Genomic DNA, 19,563 nt, shown 5'->3' on the forward strand with positions numbered 1-19,563 from the left:
TATTTCCAAACCAAAATATATTTTGGGTTTTGGTTTTTTTGGTTGAAATGTTCTCCTCTACCCATTTTCCCATTTTCTGCAAAAACATTTTCAACTGAAGTTAGGGCAAGCCTTAATTTTCTTTTTTTTACTTCTTCTTTCTTTTTTAATTCCTGATGAGCTTGATATTTTATTTTCCAAACTAGAAGAACAGCTCACAAGTGCCTTGACACTACATGGAGCCCTGGCTCTGCCCTCTGCCAGAGTATCTGAACCATCCAGTAACTCGCCTGTTGGCCTCGCATGTTCTCCAGGGCTCCAGCTCTCCTACCTTGTGAGTGCTAACACAGTGATGGCCCAACAGTGTTTTACAGAAGCAATAGTACTGATATTCTGAACACAGAAAAATGAGAGAGTTTGTGGTTCCAGCTCCCTTGCATCTTGCTCTTTCATCCACGTGAAATTGTCTGTAATACTGTAATATATATTTAAGTCCTGGTCTGAACATATTACCTCAGCTCCAAGAACTGTACCTGTGATTTTCCATACTTCAGTGTCAGCTCCTCATAAATTATCATATTATGTTTACTCCTTTTCTTTGCATGAGCCAAGAGATATTGCACCAAAGTTATTGTCCTGTGTTGTAAAGCTGCAGGCACATCTATCTTGGGACCATGCCTTCATGATTTACATAATGAAAAGAAGGGGATTTTGGTTTCTCAAATCTCCTGATTCATGCCCTGCCTAATAAGGTTCTTGTTTGCCTAGCATTGCTCTGATTTATGTGATGCTGAAATTGCAATGAAATAAGGAGCACAATGAGAGCAGCTACTAAAACAGCTTAAATTCAGGAAAAACCATTGACACAGACATTTGCTTTTACTCTTAGTTTGTTTTCAAAGAAGTACAGAATTAAAGACCTAAAAAATAGCATCACCTGATGTGTGGACAAAAACAAAATTCAAGATGCAGATACCTAACATTCGAGGTATGTAAATCTGGCTCCTAGCTGTCAGGTGTTCAAGGTGTGAGAGGGAATAAGTGCTCAGAAGGATATATATGGACTAAACCAGCAATTTTAAAATGCCTTTTTCTCAAAATGAGGCAGGGAGGGGGGGCCAAGCTGAGCAGGTAGAAGAGGCAGGTTCCCTGGGGAGGGCACAAAGGAGAGAGAACCAGCAAAATTCCCACCGGAGCTTCTTTGTTTCCATTGCCAGTAGTTATCACCCACCTGCAAAAGGTAAAGAAAGAGAGCACCTTTCCCCCTAATCCAAAAGCCTGCATGTAAGGACTATCGAGCTCTACCACCTTGGAAACGAAGCAATAAGAAGGGCTTATCCAGCACGGGCGATACAATGGCCAGGATCACTCTTATTTCTGTTCTCATTTTCTGGGCAGCCACACGGCAGGGAAGGGGAAATGAAATTACAGGTGAGCGATGCAAACCTAGCCAGAGGACCACGGCTGTTATGTAGAACAGCTTAGTTTGGTTGTGGGATATCTCTTTATTTGAAATAAACCCGCCAAAGTGGCCACTCTCGGGAGAACTGGCAATATCTCGGCGACTATTTAAGAATCCTCTGTTGATAATTAAACAAAGAAAATGTAACCAAGCCAAAATACAACCTTTGTCCCCAACTCTTCATCCCCAGGCAAAAGCCTTGTCATTGCCTTTGTGCCAGAAATGAATGAGTAGGATTGCTGCTTTGTGTTCAGTAATGTGCAAATTTTTATGAAAATTGTCTTTAAAATAAACTTTTGGAGGAAATTATGTAGTAATGTACCTGGCAAATTCCTAGAGATGCATAAAATGAAGCTGTAGAAGACATGTTTAACTTTCATCTATGGTATGGGCTGTAATTTGGAAAAACCTAACCCAATTGCTAGGTTGTAACTGCTAAATTAAATCCTAACTTGCTCTTAATTTCTGGTTTGATTTATTAGATGAGAAAAGATTGTGAGTTTTGGCTGCTTTTTGTTGTATTTTTTTACTTAAGTGATTTTGCAAGTCTCATTTAAAATACAAACCATATTTCTTAAAGCCTTGCAGACTTTTCTGTTATTCTGTCTAAGTCACAGCTGAAAAAGAGGTTTCTACGGACTGGGGGTCAGCAGAACCCCCATTCTAGTCCCATTTAAAGTCAATGGTGTTGACTTTAAAAAGAATTTGGAATACCCAGAAAAATCGAGCCGTTAATCCATTTTTCTTCATGTTTTGGAGCCTTTGCCTTTTAAAACTGAGTTTGAATCTACCCTCCGTGAACCTATTCCAAAGGATTACTTTTAAGGTTACGTCAAGACAAGAAAGGGGCTTGTCTTTGGCTCTTGCTGTTCTCCAGCGAGAAAAGATTTTGCAGATCCCAGCTCACAGTGGCTTTTCTGGCACTTGAGCAGTGAAGTTTCCAGAATTGCAGCTAAGTCTGTGGCATAAATGCTATCAAGCATTTTTTATTGCTTATTTTTTGATCATGCTCTCAGTTCTGATCTGGGTTTGACCTTGAGTTATAAGCAGCCTGCTCCTACGCAGACTTTTCTTTCAGCGTTTCCTCTCAGTATTTGTTTCTATTAATAAAGTATTTGCTTTAATTGTTTCTGCTCTTGCTTGACATAATAGAATTTATACTTTCCCTGACAGTTCTGAAAGCTGGTCATTGCTAAGACAAAAAACTGAAGTCCGGAGATGACAGGTATAACGTAGCCCTACTAATGTCAGGTGACTGCCTTCTCTTGCTTTGCGATTGACTTCAGATTTGTGTTGCTGGAAACAACAGCCAGTTCATTTTAATTCCATTTAATAGTGCCATAATCCCATAGATGGGTGTAGCAGAAAGCCAACTTGCTAAATAGCCCAAATTGATCTAAGCCACATTGCACAGCAGGAAACTGCTGTCAGCAAATAATTGAACTCTGTGAGTGTCAAAGCTTGTTTTAAACTGCATGGAAGTGATGGATGATGGTAAGGTTGGTGGTGCTGCACCTTCCCTGTCACCTTTGGTCTAACCTCCTCCAGCGAGGGGTATCTTTTTGTACCACCATAGCCATATCTCAAACCTTCTCTTTTGGCTTTGGCAGCCTCATTCTATACCTAGTATCAATGTTTAAGTACGAAATATGATTTCATATCTGCTCTGACAGCTGTAGCTTCTAATTATAAACTGCGTCTAATTCTATACCATTTTATTCTCGGTTTCATACCTGTATTTATGTTGCACATTGCTGTAGAGCCTAAGCCAGCTCAGCTGACTCTGGAATTTTTAGCTTTCCAGTGCTATGTCCTCACTGCAGCCGCAGCTCTGCACGGACAACACGAAGCTTCAGTGCTGTCTGTACTCGGTTGTTCTCTTCCAGTGTCTGCTTTGCTCTAGCTGTGCTAATACGTGAGCTCTGGAGAAATGGAGGGATCATAGTGACAAGGAACCAGGCTGAGCTCTTCTTCCTTACCTGCCCTACCGCCCTCTAACGTCATTTTATACTGTAACAGTGTGATTCCTTAGTGCAATAGTTTCTTTTTTTTGTTTCCATAGAACAAAATTTTTCCTGCTCCCCCCACCTTCCCTGATCACCCATAGATGTTTGTGCACTTTCTCTGGATAGAAGCTAGATCCAGAATGATTTAGGTACTCTTCTCATCCCACTTTGGGTATTTAGCCATTCAGGTCCCAAACTAATGGGAAAAAAAAAAGCTGAAACAAGATTCCCACCCTGCCCCCCCATGCCTACATGTCTAGAAGTGTTTGCCAGGGTAGGTGTTCTTGGAGCACTCCTAATACGTGGCAAAGGAATGCTTTACAAAATGCGATGACAACTACCTGTTTCTTGTGAGGCATTTGTGCCTCATGTGAAGTGGTAATCAATCAAATGCACTGGAAAAAAAGCAGCCCTTGATCTCTGATTTCTGCTCCAGAACCCACATTTGTGCTCTTTTCCCCTCTCACAGGGGGATGTCCTAAATTTAACCAGGGGAGGGAGGTCACCTTACTTTCTCTGGCTCACTTCACCTTCAGTTCCCTCCTGCACAGCAACCTATGTTCCACGGCTGGGTACAGGCTTTCACAGTCCTGGTCAGACCTCTATCCCAGTCATTGGGGTCCTCTCCTGGGTCAGGCAGGGTATGGGTTTCAGCCCCTCGGCTTGAGGCAGGCTGGGTGTCTTCCTTCCTGCCCCTCAAGACCATCTCCTTTCCCTCTCTTCTTAAGGACAAAGAACAGTCCTGGTGTTTTTTAGTGATGTGAAAGACTTTCAGCTACTGTCTCTAGAGCTAACTTCAGGGACTGGACACAGAGGTGCCCTGCTTAGAGGCTAGGGAGAAGAAGGAAGCAGGGAGTGGGGTTTCCAGGTATGCCTTTATTCTTGGTATTTTCCTGCTGACCTGCTCTAAGCAGCAGCACAGGACTCCCTGGAGCCTGCTGGGAGGTCTCTTGCTCTCACACGCACCCTCTGTAGCACACCCTGGCATCAAACTCTGCATTTTGCTGCAGGATGAAGGCACAGATGGGTTAGGCAGAGCAGGGCTGGACTCCCAGGGGCCTGATGCTCTCCCTGGGTCTGGTCAGGCACGAGTTATTTATAGTCGAGAGGGAAGGCTGGGGGCAGTCCATGGTCAATCCCAGCTACCCTCTCCTTTCTTCTGCTCTTCCAAAGTGCCCTTGTCTGCAGGGAGGTGTCTGTGCCTCTCTTTGGGAACTGCACCAAGAAAATCCATTTTTCTTCATGGCCTTTTGAATATCTAAGGCAGGGGATATCTTTCAGGCTGTTCTTATTCAAGCAGTTGTCAGGATTAGGGCTGGTGGAAGACCTTCTGGGTGATTTGGTTGAGCCAGCTTGAGGGACGTATTGTGGCCTATGGTATCTGTCCCATGCTTTCTTCTGGATTGTCCTTGCACTACAAATGGATTGTCCTGTTCAAAGCTCTTTTACCAATCCTGTTCAAATTGCACAGATATCTTTTGTTTAGCTGGAAAGCTAAATGTGATAAAAGCACATGATTCCTAAGAACCTGACAGTTTTGGGGTTTTTTTTCTTGAATGGTTTTTACATGATTCATCTTTTCAGGCAGGAGATAAGCTGTACAAATAAGATAAGCTGTAAATATGTTAATTATATGCTTGTTGTGTATACTATGTTAGCTTCAGTCTGTTTGTTGACTGGCCCTGGTCCCTCAGAGCTCTCAGAAATAACAATGCTGCCATACTTGAATCCCTGGAGCTAATTCATATTTATCTTTATTAAAGTTTCTTTTGCTTTGTCTAAAGGATGATACGGGCATTTTAATTCTATCCCATCTATTTCCCAAATGGGACACAGGGTGACTCAGCCCCTCTGGCTTCTACAACATCTCATTAGGAGGCAGCCTGATGTCTGTGTCACGATTGTAGGTTGCTTACTGCTAATTCTTAAACTCCATCTGGTTTTGTTGCTGTTGTCGTTGTTGTTTGTGTTTCTTTGTGGTGTGTTTTTTTTCCTGCTCCTGCTTAAGTATTTCAGTTTTAAGTAAAGTGTGTAACAAGTTTGCTTCTCATCATGAGTGGTTTCAGAACTCCAGAAACTGAGTCACATTCCCAGACCTGCGTGAAATTATGTAGTTAATGAACTTATTACTGACTTCGTTTACACTGAAGTCAATGAACCACAGTAGCTCTCAAAGGGCCTGGGCTAATATGGTCTGCTACAAATGCAGATAGGCAACGTAGGAGCTTCAGGAATACCTTTTGTGTCAGATACCTGAAAGTCCTTCCCAATGATGCAGGAGTACCCAGTTTTAGCCTAGGGCAATGTCTGAAGGATGTCTTATTCCAGACATCTAATGTGACTCATCTACCCATGAATTCCTCACCCTTCATTCCCTTTATAGTCAGTGGAGAAAGACGAACACTTTGGCAGCATGAGCCTGGAGTGGACAGCTAAAGTACTTGGATGACTCTGCCCTGGAAGTGCCTACTTTGCTCTATTGTTAATTTCTATTAATGTATATTAATTTCCTTTATACTTACTTGAGTTAAATTGCCCTTTTCCTGCTTTGCACCTGAAGGCACTCAGAGCCCTTTGAATTTTCTGCCAATCTGCATGCTTTTATGACTGAAGTGATGCCTATGACAAGCAGTCACTACTAATTCTTTCATCTGTCCGTTTTCTGAAGTGATGCTCTTCCCAACATCAGCCTTCCTGGAAATCATTCATCTTTGTTAGTTCTGTCACTGCTTTCTCTTAACAGTATTTTTAACTAGATACTGTGGGGAACTTATGCTCTGGGATGACAAGTTAGTGCTGATCCCTTTCTTTCCTGTTTTTGTTTTGTTGTTTTTTTTTTTTTTCTCCCTAGAGAAAGGTCTCTCTCTGCTAGGGTACCATCTGTGCAACTATAGCCTGACCAAAAATGTGTTTAAAATGGTTGCCTACCAAAAGTCCTATGAGACAAGCACTTCCTGTGGAGGATGGATACCATGGATGGTGTGTCCCCGGACGTACTATAAAACACAGTATCATACTGTTGAAGTCCCTGAAACCATCACTCTTACAGACTGCTGTGAAGGATATGAGCAAGTTGGACTCTACTGCTCTTTAGGTAAGTTTTAGTCAGATTAATAGTTGAAATAAATGTCTGATGGAAGACGATTCACTTAAATTGAGACATGTAAAGGCTTAATTCAGTTCTGGGCAATAGGTTCCTGTTCACTGACATCAGTGAGTCTGCAAAAATCTGCAGAAAACTTGGTCCAACATGGTAAGGAGTAGACATGAAAGACTAATGCTCCTGATTCTTGCTCTTTGCACTCTTAGTCACAAATTCACTAAAGTTTCAGGTGAGCATGAAGGCGGCACCTTCTTGTTACCCCTACAAGGGCTCGTTACTTGTCCTGGTTCAGGCCAATATCTGTGGTGAAGTCCAATAACTCACATAGCCTTGCCTGGTGCTGTGTCTGCTCTGAGTATGCTTGCATTTACAGTAGGAGCTTTCTTAAAAGTAATTCAGGGTGCACTAGGACAACATCTCCTTTGATTTGGAGGAGCATCGGTTCCCAGGATGCAAACCCAGTTTTGGTGTTAATTTAAGACAACCTGTAACCTCAGGACAAGTTGGTACCAACCGCTTTCCGATCAAAATTAAACTAGGGCCCATTTTTGCAGGGCTTCCTTGGTTACCTAGGGCTATGTTGGAGGACTGGAAACTGGTGAACCTTTTGGTGGGTCTGATCTAACTTCTGTGTTTTAACAAGACTCTTCTTGGGAAGACTTAATCATCTATGACTCAGGATGGAAGCTTTTTCCCATTCCCGCATCAGGGCTACCAGTTGTCAACAAGAAACTGGTAATTTTTAGTAGAACTTGAGTCGTAGGTGGAAGGGATTCCTTGGGGAAAAGAAACTTTTTTTTTTTTTTTTTTTAATGGGTAAAGCCACATGCTTGTAAACTGAACAGGCATCTTGGATTAGCTAGGCCATCATTGAACTGTTGCAGCATCCAGAAAAGTTCTGCAGGACATAATTTTGTCTCCTGTTTTCAGTATGACACTGCATTTTCTCCATTTCCCCTTTTCAAGTTATTGTCCTGGGAATTTACATAGTCTCAACACTGTAACAAAAGATTGAAAAGGAAAGGTCCTATTGCAGCCCTGGTCCTTGCTTTGGGTCATAAGACTTGGGTGACTCATTTCTATGGGAATGTCCCTGAACCTGCTCCTGCATCAGATCATATAACGTGACATGAGTGGGTATGAGCCATATGTCTTGTCATGGGATGTGTAAAGAACAATGTGTTCATCCTACTTTTAAGTTGCTTCAGAGCATTGGAAAATTAACCTCCAAACAATTTTTGCAAGGTATTTTCTCAACAGTTACTAGTAGAATATTGTGTCTAGCAGGCAAACTCCTTTAACAGAAAGACAGGAACACAGAAGTGGTCATTGTGTTTTACTTGTTCTTAAAATTATTTGCTAGAGAAGAGGAATGAAAGCATAATTAGATACACATCATCCCTTATTTATTGTATCCTGCAATTGTTTGGCTCTGTGGCTGTTGTGGAGTGTCAGTCAGGGCAAAATTTGACCTGCAGGATACAGTATGTCCAGGCAGTCTTCTCAGATGATTGGCAATGGACCCGCTGTTGATAATACGTATTTTCCAAGCAGCAGTTCCATGCTGGAGAAAATCTCTAGGAGATCTAATTAGTCACTTCAGTAAGGTCTTTTTGATATACATGCATGTGCATACATGTGTGCACACATATATCAAATGACAAGGCTGAGAAGCAATCAGAGAAAATTGCTTTTTAATTCTGTAGTACAAAGAAATAGCTATGTCAGCTAAATGTTGCAGAGTCACTAGCTAGTTATGGTTGTCTCTATTTGCACAAGAAACCCTTGTGAGTGACCAGGATTTTCAAGGTGTTTCAGAACTTCTGAAAATCAAGACCATCTTCTTGGGTGGGAAAACAGGCACCCTAGTAGCACTTTAAATATTTTTTGCCAGTATAATTCTATGATTTTTAAAAGCATCTCTAGGGATATTTTAGGGTTGAAAGCTGTTGATGAGTTTATTTCAACTAACATTAACAAATCTATAAATCTCTTGTAAAGCTTAGCTGCAGAATTTCCACTTCGCCCTTGCCACATTGTTGATGAGCACTCACTCTGGGCAGGTTTGTCCATGAAATACTGTGGTCACCTTGACTCTTTTTCCTGTCAAAGTTAATTTGGGAATACTTTAAACTGTAAAAGGATTTGTATGGCTTCTAGGTGATTTCTGTGTTTTCATTATTCCGGTATCTTTGCTTTTCAGGGCATTAGTCATAAATTCTGTGAATGGTAATGCACTGTCTAGACACAGTCTTAAATAAATGATGAAAAGAGAAACTGGAGCTGCTGAAATTACTGCACAGCATGCTGTTGAACTACTGTTATTTTCTTCTTGATGTTATCCATGCTGGCATGCTCTCCATCCTGCTAGGAGTGGAAAGGTCTCCATGACCTTTCACGGTAACCTGCTCCTGGCCACTCCCTGCCTTTTCTTCCTAGAAGGAAACATTTACCCCTGCCTGGGATACGGCAGGCCCCACTTTTCTTATTTCTTTACTGTTGGGGAAAAAAATGTTTATGTCATTAGTCAACTTGCTCTGGCAGTTCTCACTAGTTGCCCATCAATCCATTAGGATAGTATTACACACACACGCACAAATGACTTCAACCTTTTTTAAATAAAAATTGCAAAGTTAAGTATCTAAAAGTTATGAAGTGCTAGAATTAATTATAAAGGTAGAATTAAATAAAAAAAAAATATTTGTTTCCTCTATGCCTATGCATGCAGATTAGTAAACTCTCTTAATTACCTGATCCTGCACTGCCTTACCCCGAGGACCACGTTTCCATGTGGTGCTCAGGGACGATGGAGCCCCTCTAAGGAGCTTCCCAGCAGCACATCATCCTGGATTCCGCATTCAGTTGAGCCTCTCTCTGAACACAGAATTATTTATCACCTCTTGAGGTGAATCCTGGAGCGATTCACAGACAGCAATTTGTCTTCATGAAGCCTGTGGGAAGGGAGGGAGGTTCTCTGTCTTTCACAGCTGGGCAACTGAGCTGCAGAGAGACTGAGATCAAACCATTTTGTGTGCCCACTCTCAGACATCTAGGGTGTGGTTTTATTTTTTTTTTTTTAATTTATTTTTATTTTGATTTTCAGAGTGCTCAGCGCTGCCTTTAACAACTTGCGTTGTTGGAGTGCAGAGCCTCATGTCCTCAGTGGTGACTGTGAACAGTCCCCTGATTGCGAAGCAGGTCCCAGGGCTGCAGGTCACGTTCCTGGACCTGCGAAAGTTGTTACGAGTGTGTTGTACAAGACTTTCCCAGCATCTTGCAGGAATTTCTTTTAGGCAAAGACTGGGTCCAATTCTCCAGGCTAATTTCCAGCTGCTTGAATCAATGGTATGGTTACTTCTCCCGGTGACTGGTTTGCTGCCTGCCGTGCTTACTGCATGAGATGAAACCAGAGAGCTTCCTTATTTGCCATCTAACCCTGCTTGATCCCCAGCCAGAGAGCAAAAGAGTGCATCAGCACGTGATGAATGTTGGTTTTAAGCACACGTGTACAAAAATACATTGAAATAAGAAGGCCCAGACAACCTTAATCCTGGAGGTTCTTAACCTGAGAGCACTTAATTCCGGCCAAAGCTGTCTGTTCAGCCATGCTGGTCTTCTCCCCTGCCGGCTCATCTTTTGGCACACAGGGACGGCACCTTTAAGATTTCCTTCTTGAAGAATGTCCAGCCTTCCTGGACTCCTTTGCCCTTCAGGACTGCCTCCCAAGAGACTCTGTCAACCAGGCTTCTCTGGAAGTCCAGGGTGGCAATTTTGCTGACCCCCCTCCTTACTTCTCTGAGAATCGAAAACTCTATCATTTCATGATCACTGTAGTCAAGACGGCCTCCAACCATCACATCACCCACACGTCCTTCTCTGTTAGCAAACAACAGGTCCAGCAGGTGCCTTCCCTCGTTGGCTCACTCACTAACTGTGCCAGGAAGTTCTCTTCCACACACTCCAGGAACCTCCTAGACTGTTTCCTCTCTGCTGTATTGTATTTCCAGCAGACATCTCCGAAGTTGAAGTCCCCACGAGAACAAGGGCTAGCAATTGTGAGACTTCTCCCAGCCGCTTACAGAATATTTCCTCCGTCTCTTTGTCCTGGTTAGGTGGTCTATAACAGACTCCCACCATGTGGCCTTGTTGGCCTTTCCCCTGATTCTTACCTGTGAACACTTGACCCTTTCATCACCGTCATCAAGCTCTAGACAGTCAAAACACTCCCTAACATACAGGGCTACCCCACCACCTCTTCTTCCTTGCCTATCCCTTCTGAAGAGTTTCTCGCCATCCATTGCAGAACTCCCGTTGTGCGAGTCATCCCACCATGTTTCTGTGATGGCAACTATGTCATAGTTTTCGAGCCGCACAAAGGCTTCCAGCTCCTCCTGTTTGTTGCCCATGCTGCATGCATTGGTACAGATGCACTTCAGTTGGGCTGTTGATCCCGCCACCTTTTTTGGGGGAGAAGCCATAATTCCTATGTGACTGTTCTCAGGCGCTTCCGTGGTTTCTAACACTTCTATAGCCCCCGTGTCTTTGCTGCCACATGGATCTCCATCCCCTGCCTCCACTGAGATGGCAGACTGAAGGATCTCACTAGCCACTGTTCCTCAAACATTGGCGTGCTGCCCCCAGGCTTATCTCTAGCGAGCCTGGTTTTGTCCCTTTTCCCCTTCAAATCTAGTTTAAAGCTCTTTCAACAAGCCCTGCTAACTCCTGTGCAAAGATCCTTTTCCCCCTTTGAAACAGGTGTATTCCCTCTGTCGCCAGCAGGCCTCAAGGAAAGCAGGGGTACCCAGAGCCGCATCCAAGTCATGGGCTCACCCGGCACCCCTGCCGACTCTCCACTGATTGCCAGTGCGAGTGCCGATGGGGCAGAGCATGGCCACATCGCGGTGCTGCCAGTGGGATGAACCTGTTGGAGGTGGCAGTGGCTAATTTCATTAAGTTTGTTCTGAGCATGCACAGACTGATTTTGTGCTTCAAAGGCCATGGTCCTCCATTGTCCAACAGCTGCGTCCTTGCTGAATTTCATCCCATGGTTTCTGAATATGTTCTAGTGAATGATATGTCTTTTCAGGGAAAGGTATTAAATATTTGTCAGATGCTGAACCAGCGCATGCCCTCTATCCCGATTGACCCCTGGACAGGCAATTGGGATGGAAAGCATCCATGCGAGCAGGTAAAGTCTAGCAATGCTCAAAGACCCCCAAAACAGGGTCATGCAATGAAAACTGTCAGTCTGCTTTTGTAACAGACTTTGCCAGGAGCTCTTTAATATCATAGATTTGTCCCCGCCTTCTGATGCCTGAGACGGATGCAGGGTTTTGGTCCCATTACAGGGGAGCTAATGGTGTCCCTCAGCATCTATCTCCCCCATCCTGCGGTCGCAGCAGACCCAGCAGCTCTCACGTGGGCAGTCTGGTAACTGAGATTTCGTTGCTAAGCACTGGGTGCTGCATTTCTGCTTCTGTACATTTGTGCAAATAACTGAGAAAAGGCTATACTTTATCCGACTGACAGAGGAGTTGGCTGGCTTGCTCCCCGGTGCTGGCAGTGTTGCTTGGTAGGTGACTGTCCCCAAGATGATTGAAGTGGAGAGTGTAAAATGAATTTTCAAAGTGCATCTGTACAATTAGGCAGAAATGTGATGTGAATCCATCTGTTTCCGCTGATGCAAAAATGATGACCTTTAGATTTTAGATAAGTGGCTAGTGTGGCACTCGGCCAGGATTCAGTAGTGTTTTCTGAGATTGCATGTGACTCATTAAATCTTTTACACCGCAGTTAAACATGCCAAGAAAAGATCCAGGCGGAAAAAGCCACTTTGAACTTCAAACCTGCTTGAACTGCACCTGAATCTCAGAGCTGGAGGGATTTAGATGCTTGTGCCAAGCTTACCAAGATCCACCTGGTTTGAATAGTAAGGAGCAATGGTGACGTACTAACACAGGGAAATCCCTTGGTGCTCGTGTCTGTGCAAGCTCCCAGTGTGAGAGGCTGCTTAGCCTCTCTGTGCAGGAGGCTGGGATGGAGCGATCATGTGAGACTGGGAATGTGTGGAGGACTCATCGAAGGGCAACTGAGGTTGTATCACACATTATTGTGACTTTAGACTAGAAATCGGGAAGAGGCTTTCTAGCAGTAGGACCTGTTTGGGGGAATGGCCCATAGTGCCAGCCCCAGAGCCAGAAGCAGAGGTTTCTGGTCCATGCTGGGAAGCAGAGTAAGACTACTGGGGCTTGCTGGACCCAGAATTAACTTAAGTAAGATTGCACAGGGTTGATTTTTTTTATCGTCCTCCACTGCAAACATAGGCCTATGACTCAAAATGAACTTTGGAGGCAGAGCTGGTCCTGGGGAAGACTAAGGAGGGCAAGGGTCCATGGTTTGCAGGTATGAAGGGGCCCACACTAGGTTGCATTAGGTAGCAGGACAAATCTTGCTCCCTGTAGGGCAGTCAGCCATTCACTGGGGTCAGGGGTAGGGGCAGAGTTTCCTAATTTGCTGCCCAGAGCTTGTGTGGGTCTAACACCAACTCTACTTGAAAAATGCTCACAGCCCTGCTAAAGCTTGTGCTCATTGACTGTGTGCACACAAAGTATACACACACAATGTATCAAATACAATATAAAAGAGTGTGGGAAAGTGCTGTGCCATGTATTCTGCATGCAAATCTTTGAAATTACACCTGCAAGTAACCTGCATGCTGCTGAGAGGTCTCAACTGTTCTCCAGCTTGTGGCTTTTGGCAGGTTTTTCAGCGGAGGTGTGGACCCCCATCATTAAGCTGTGCTGACTTTTCTTAATGACCTTTCAGAGACCCTTGACAAGCATACTTTGGGCCCCCAAAAAGACACAGACCATAGTCTTAAAACCACTGGTCTTAATAGGCTATTTCTTTATGCAAATATGACTGCATGCGCAGTGGATGACTTTAATTGCCCAGTAATGGATCAAGAGTTTGTAGGACCAAAAACCTGTAGGCACGAAATGAATCGAAAGAGAAATCTTTTAGGTTGATTGGAAAGATGAGAGCTGAGCATTGCTTGGAGCTATGTTTGAGACTGTGGGTGAAAGCAATGTTCGTAGAGCTTAGAAATATTTTCTCTTCTCCTCCAGAGAAGAGTATGTGCTGGCATTGAGGCAGGACCACTGTCTGCCCTTGGCTTGGGATGCAGTAACCTTCTGCCTTAGCTGCCCTCTCTGCAGGGCTGTCTGGCATGGGCTACCCACCTGCCAGGATGGCTTGCTGGCTGATACGGAGTGGGCACTGCCAGGCTGCAGACCACGGGCTCAGTTCTGATCTTCTGCCCCTCTCTGTAACCCATTGAACTGTACCCAAGAACAGTGTTTTGTCTCTGCTCTCACATAACATCAATTACTATAGCTAAAGGTTAACTTTGTTGCAACAAAAGGTTAAATGAAAACTCCTGATTTCTAGCTTAGACATTACTTGTTTCCTTTGATCATTATATATTATTTGGATTAGTCATAGCTGACATCAGGCACATTTTCTGTTTTGCAGTGCTTCAATGTCTCTACATTCAGAAACTATCTATCTATCTATCTACCCATCTATCTATCTATCTGTCTGTCTATCTGTCTATCTATCTATCCATCCTTAATTATTAATGGAAAATTATCAATTCAAAATTTCTGTAACAGAAATGTCATGAACGAGAGAAGAATCTGAGAACATTCACACTCTTGAAATGAAATAATGGTATTTCAGGCTGCTATTTTCTCCCCATGAAAACCTCAGAACAGACACACTTCTAAAATGAGGAGGAGGTGTTTGCTGTAAATTAAATAGCACAATTTTATGGAAATAATTTTCTATATATTTGTTCTCAAAAATGTTTTTATTACTTAGCACTCAATAGATCCAGTGTATTTGCCTCAAGACCTGGTATTTGTCCAGTGGAGAATATGGAAACATCTGATTATCCTTGCACGTTCGATACTGAATGTCCAGGGCTTAAAAAATGCTGCAACTCATCCAAAGGAGCAGGCTGTGTGGATCCAATGCCAGAGGGTATGTTACTGATAAACTCAAGACTGCTTCTAATAGAAATACACTTCATTTTTCCTTCTAAGGGTGGGAGTGGGTAGGAAAACTGTTACCACAGTTCTTCATAAAACAAATACATGAATCTGCCTTGGATCAATTCCAGGATATTCATTTTCAGTACTTGCACCCATGAGTGCTGAACCGCAGGTGCTGCAGGTCCGGTGGACCTTGCTCAGGTTTTTCTTCTTCTCTAGCGCCGCTGCCTGTGGCATATGGCGAGCAAGGCTGTAGCTGATGGCTGTACGTGGGCCCTTCATATTTGCCAAGTTAAAGCTTGCTTCAGTTTCTCAGAGCCTTCCTATAGCTCTGTTGCTTTCTATAGCATCAGACCTGAGATGACTTGGCTCTTTTATTTTGTATGCTTCAGGAAGAACATTCTGGTACAACGTAACAGTGCTTGTGAAAATGGATTTTGATGAATTAATCAGAGTGGATTCCCACCTTCTGAATCATTCACGCCTTTTGCACTCCATGGTATGTACAAACACAAACACTCCCATGTGTTGCTCGTTGGGCCGTGTTTCTGTTACTCAGTAACCACCACTTGCTGCAGCCCAGGAGGGATCTCATAGTCCTCTGTGCTGGGCATAACCTTGCCAGTCAGTCGCTCCCCTTTTGTTCCACCAGGTAATTGTTTGGGGCCCTAATTTATCCCTAACTGGTGAATGTCAGCCTCATCCTCAAGGAGCTCTAGTAACATTTATTTATCAGCTTCTTTAGTAGGTTTTTCAGGTCTCTTCTGAGGGCAATTTAAAGACATTCTGAAATATAGGGGGTTTTCCTGCTTAAGAATTGCTTGCTCCAGCTCCGGCTCAGTTCAGTTTTGGGTCTATGACCAACAGGGTCTGGATTTCAAGACCTGCAAAGCATGAAGTTTTCTGATAAGGAGTTTTGAGTTAAACCTTTCAAGGGACTAACCTGATCTACAGCACTGGGAACTACATGGCAGGTGGACTCAGCAGTGCTAGAAGTTTCACTGTGAAACCCCAGGATTACAGCAGAGGACTGTGTCTGGGTCAAGGGTGTTTTATTGTCATTCTTGCCACAGAAGCAGTGCTGGGGGAGACAGCAGAGTGTTGCTTTCGCTGCAGGACCGAGGCTCTCCCTCGTGCATGGATTAGCAGGGGCATTGGCAACACAGCGCGCACGGCCACGCGACAGCAGCACAGTGTACCTCTGCCTATCCCCGACATGGCAGGTGGGAAGAGTCCGAGGCAACCAAGAAAAACACAGCCCTAGCAGAGGCGTGAGGCACGCTTCCCGAAAGGAGGGTCTGCAGGAAGAACCAGGCTGCAAACTAAAGCCGCGCTCAGACGTGGGGTCGCTCTGTCCTCTAAGTGATATTTAGGAAATGGATTGATGGCAAAGACCCTCCAGGCCATAAACCTGAAGCGTTTCCCTAGTACGTATCACCATGCCATGGAGAAAACCAGGCTTGGATGTGGCCTTTGAAAGGTACCCAAGAGGACAGTTCCCTATTTCTCTCTATTTTTATTTCTACTCCTCCCCAGTTTCCACCTAGGAGTGGGCTAGTAGCAAAGGAAACCCTTCTCCCATCATCAACTAGCACTGACGGGCAGAAGAATAGAAAGTAGCAGTAGCATGGGGATGTTGCAAGAATTTACTTCTTCCTCCTACCTGAATTCACCCTTCTTGTGTCCTAAAAAAGTGAGAAATCCTGGTCCTGTGACTGTATAGTAAGGAACAGAGGGCAACGATCTACCAAGACTTTCATATCTTGGTCTGAAGCAAGATATGGCAAAGCCAAACGCTCAAAAAATAGGAAGTAGAAACTGAAGCTTTGCAATGAGCTACTACTCAGAGGAATGTCTTCCAGGCCCTGTCTGCTCCGCTGACTCCTATTACCTAGCCCACCATTATGTTCCTTCTCTGATCCCTGACTTGCAGTTGTGATGACTTGGAGAGTCCTGGGGTCTCTCTGTGGCTCTTAGTCCCAGCCTTCTTGCTCAGCCTCTTGATTTTCTTCTTTTTCTTTCTATTCCCTTTGCCAGCAGTCTTTTTAGTTGCTTAAAGGAAGAAGTGTTGGACAGCTTTATTGCAGATGAATTGTAATAGCATGTCTGAAGTATATTCTGTCTATTGAGATTTTGATGTTTAAGCATTACAAGCCAGAGAGACTTTTTCATTATTTTCCTGGGTTGCATCCTCCTGCCTAAGCATTTGAGATCTGACATGAAGCTCCACGCCTCCCTTAGCTTGGCATTACTGTCCTGTAACTCTGTTGTGAAATGTGATAATAAGAAGAGCTCACCTTGCATAAATACAGCCCTAAATGTTGCCACTTTGCTATGGTTTCTGAATTGGTGTTTTCTACACTCACATTATGATGATAATCATCAGGTAGGTTACGCCTCGTTGGCATACAGTTGTGCTGATAAAGAAATGAGATACCAAAGTGTTTGTTCCCCTGTTTTCCAGATTACTGGTGCATTACAGCCCTTGAATGCCTCTGTGCACCATATCCAGAGTAACCATGCAGAAGTATACGCTGGAACAGTGGCCTCCCAGGTTCTCATTGGACTGCATCAGCCAGCTCCGCTAGCAGAGGTTTCTTCTTCCTTGAAGGACATTGTGAAGCGTGTGTATGAAGTGATTGACACAAAAGTGCAAGGTTAATTATTATAATCCTGTCACGGGGGAAGCTTTTTCAGGGGGCTTTATCCATCTTCACTTGGGATTTCATCTATATGACTATCAATTTGCTTTCAAAAATAGCACAGTGAATCTTGTAAACTTTGCAAATGTGGCCCTAACCTATCCGTTATAGGATGGAGAGGGTTGTAGATAGTTAATATTTATTTTGGAGTGAATAGTTTAGAGGGGAATACTCCTGCTTCCTCAATGAAATTTATTTTCTCCTAATAGCATAGCATAGACCATCTTCATACAAAAAAGATGGTCTTCTTCAAAATTTGTGGCACAATCATTAGTTATATTAAACAGGCTCTTAAAAAAAGTGTTTGAAGTATTCTTGGGAAGCAGATACAGCCTGTTTTTATAGATATGTATTACTTCCAGTAGCTTGCATGAAACAAGGAGTATTTATAGCCTGTTAATTACTACAGCGTATTGCTACCTACTTTTTAAATGTTAGGTAAACATTTGAATATATTTAGTTTAAATTATTTTAATCTACTTATTAATGTGTAGTTATCTGAACATTTCACATCCATAAGCACTGTTGTCATCACTTCTTATTCTGTGTTTGCTTTTGAAAACTCAGTCCAACTTTCAGTGAAATCACTGAGTAGATTTCCTTTTCCCTGCTGCTGACATCTTTTAGGTTTGGATGACACCCTGCAACTGTCAGCAAGAGCTGCCACTAACTGTCCTCTTATTCCAACGAACTGGAGTAAAAAGTGATAGGGTTATAACTGAATGGGGGCTAGTTTCGGGGAAGGGCAGCATTCTGATTTCATTGCACCCATATGCACCCAGAATTGCTTCAGCAGAGTTACTGCAGATTTACACTGAATTTATCATATCCAGAGCCTGATCTACACACATTGCAGATCAATCTTGACGCTGCTATCAATATCTATGCAAGGTGTGTTCTTCTTCTTAGATGTCAATGAATGTTCCTATGTTGAATTCAATACTTGTCCTGAGAAAAACACCTGTGTAAATCTGGAGGGTTATTACAGTTGCGACCCTCAGCACGGACATGCAGATGTCAACCCTCACCAGCTGAGCCCAAGAGAGGAAGGTAAGAAATGTAAGTCTCACCTTGGGAAATACTGAGAACACTTCTGAAGGACTTTGTGGTCTATTGGAGGAGCCACCTGCAAGGCAAAGATTTCCAGAGCGCACAGTGCCCCTTCTCCTCCTGTTGGGAGAAGATGCTGCAGCTGTTAGCTATTTCTGATTGAAATGCAGTGTATATATTCCACAGTACCTGGCAGTTTCTTCTGCCTCAGCTGTCCTCACTCACCTGCCAAACCGTCTAGCTTCAGACCGTGACTGCTTCTCAGAGCAAGTCACTTGGTGTCAGCACACCTCCTCAGCCTCCTGGGGAAATGCCATTAGTGACGCTGTTTGTACATGAACTCTCCTTCCCATTTTGACTGCGTGACTGCAGCTAGGACTCAGCGGTTGTATAATCCCACTCTGGATTACACAGGGTCCTCTGCTGGAGGCATATGGAGTTTGGCAATGGTGAAATAATACTTTGCAGTACCAGTTCAGCAAAATATAGAGGCATGTACTTACAGCCCACAGACATCAATAGGCCTGCTAACAGGCTTAAAGATAATGATGAGATAAATAAGTGCTTGCAGATTCAATGCTTTAGTTAGAAAACAATTTTACAATCCTTTAATCTCAAAAATTAAGATAATGTATTGCTTTTATGCTTTTGTGATATGATAATATGTTTATTTTCAGTTCTATTTATATTCTATTGCTGCTTTTCAGCTGTGGAAAGCATGAGTGATATTATTTTGGATTTGCTTTGTTAGGAATGCTTTAACTTTTTGATAATACTCTTTTTCCCCTAGGCATGGCAGCATCTACTCCAGGTTCAGTGTTGGATCTCATGAACACTAGCAATAGTTCTCCGTCTAGAAGTAATTCAAGTCTCTTGTCCGTGACTAACCAAGCTACAGATGCTGGCTGCTGTAAGTAACCTTGGATTTGAATGAATATTGTCTTGCTTTTAATTCAGCCACTCTTTGATCCCTTTGTACTGGGGCTGGTTGAGTTACAGGAGGGTGTTCACAGAAGCTGGTAATAGATTTGGAATGAATGTCCACCTATGGAAATGGAAAGAGAGAGGGACATTTGAATTGAGGTCTGTAGTGCTGTGACCACTGGAGAAGCCCACATGGCTACTGAAGGGAACTGGCCTCCTGGAAGTGGAGGTGGCCGTGCTGGCTTCTTAAGCCACTTGTGCCTGGTGAACCATTCAAGTGCAG

At 43.5% G+C, this 19,563-nt stretch overlaps 1 protein-coding gene across 1 annotated transcript in view; it reads left to right on the forward strand.

Annotated features, from left to right (window-relative positions):
• Positions 1-19,563, forward strand: part of UMODL1 (uromodulin like 1) — a 57,174-nt gene that overhangs the window by 1,161 nt on the left and 36,450 nt on the right. Inside the window, exons 2-7 of the mRNA XM_087758906.1 lie at positions 6,299-6,541; positions 14,432-14,593; positions 14,997-15,103; positions 17,069-17,261; positions 18,216-18,365; positions 19,147-19,266. Of these exons, the coding sequence (XP_087615032.1) occupies positions 6,364-6,541; positions 14,432-14,593; positions 14,997-15,103; positions 17,069-17,261; positions 18,216-18,365; positions 19,147-19,266 (910 nt within the window). The 5' untranslated portion in view covers positions 6,299-6,363. The remainder of the gene's footprint in view (positions 1-6,298; positions 6,542-14,431; positions 14,594-14,996; positions 15,104-17,068; positions 17,262-18,215; positions 18,366-19,146; positions 19,267-19,563) is intronic.

This window comes from Nipponia nippon, unplaced genomic scaffold (genome assembly GCF_047370975.1).
Source record: "Nipponia nippon isolate SJK-2023a ecotype South Korea unplaced genomic scaffold, ASM4737097v1 scaffold_2, whole genome shotgun sequence".
Lineage (NCBI taxonomy): Eukaryota > Metazoa > Chordata > Aves > Pelecaniformes > Threskiornithidae > Nipponia > Nipponia nippon.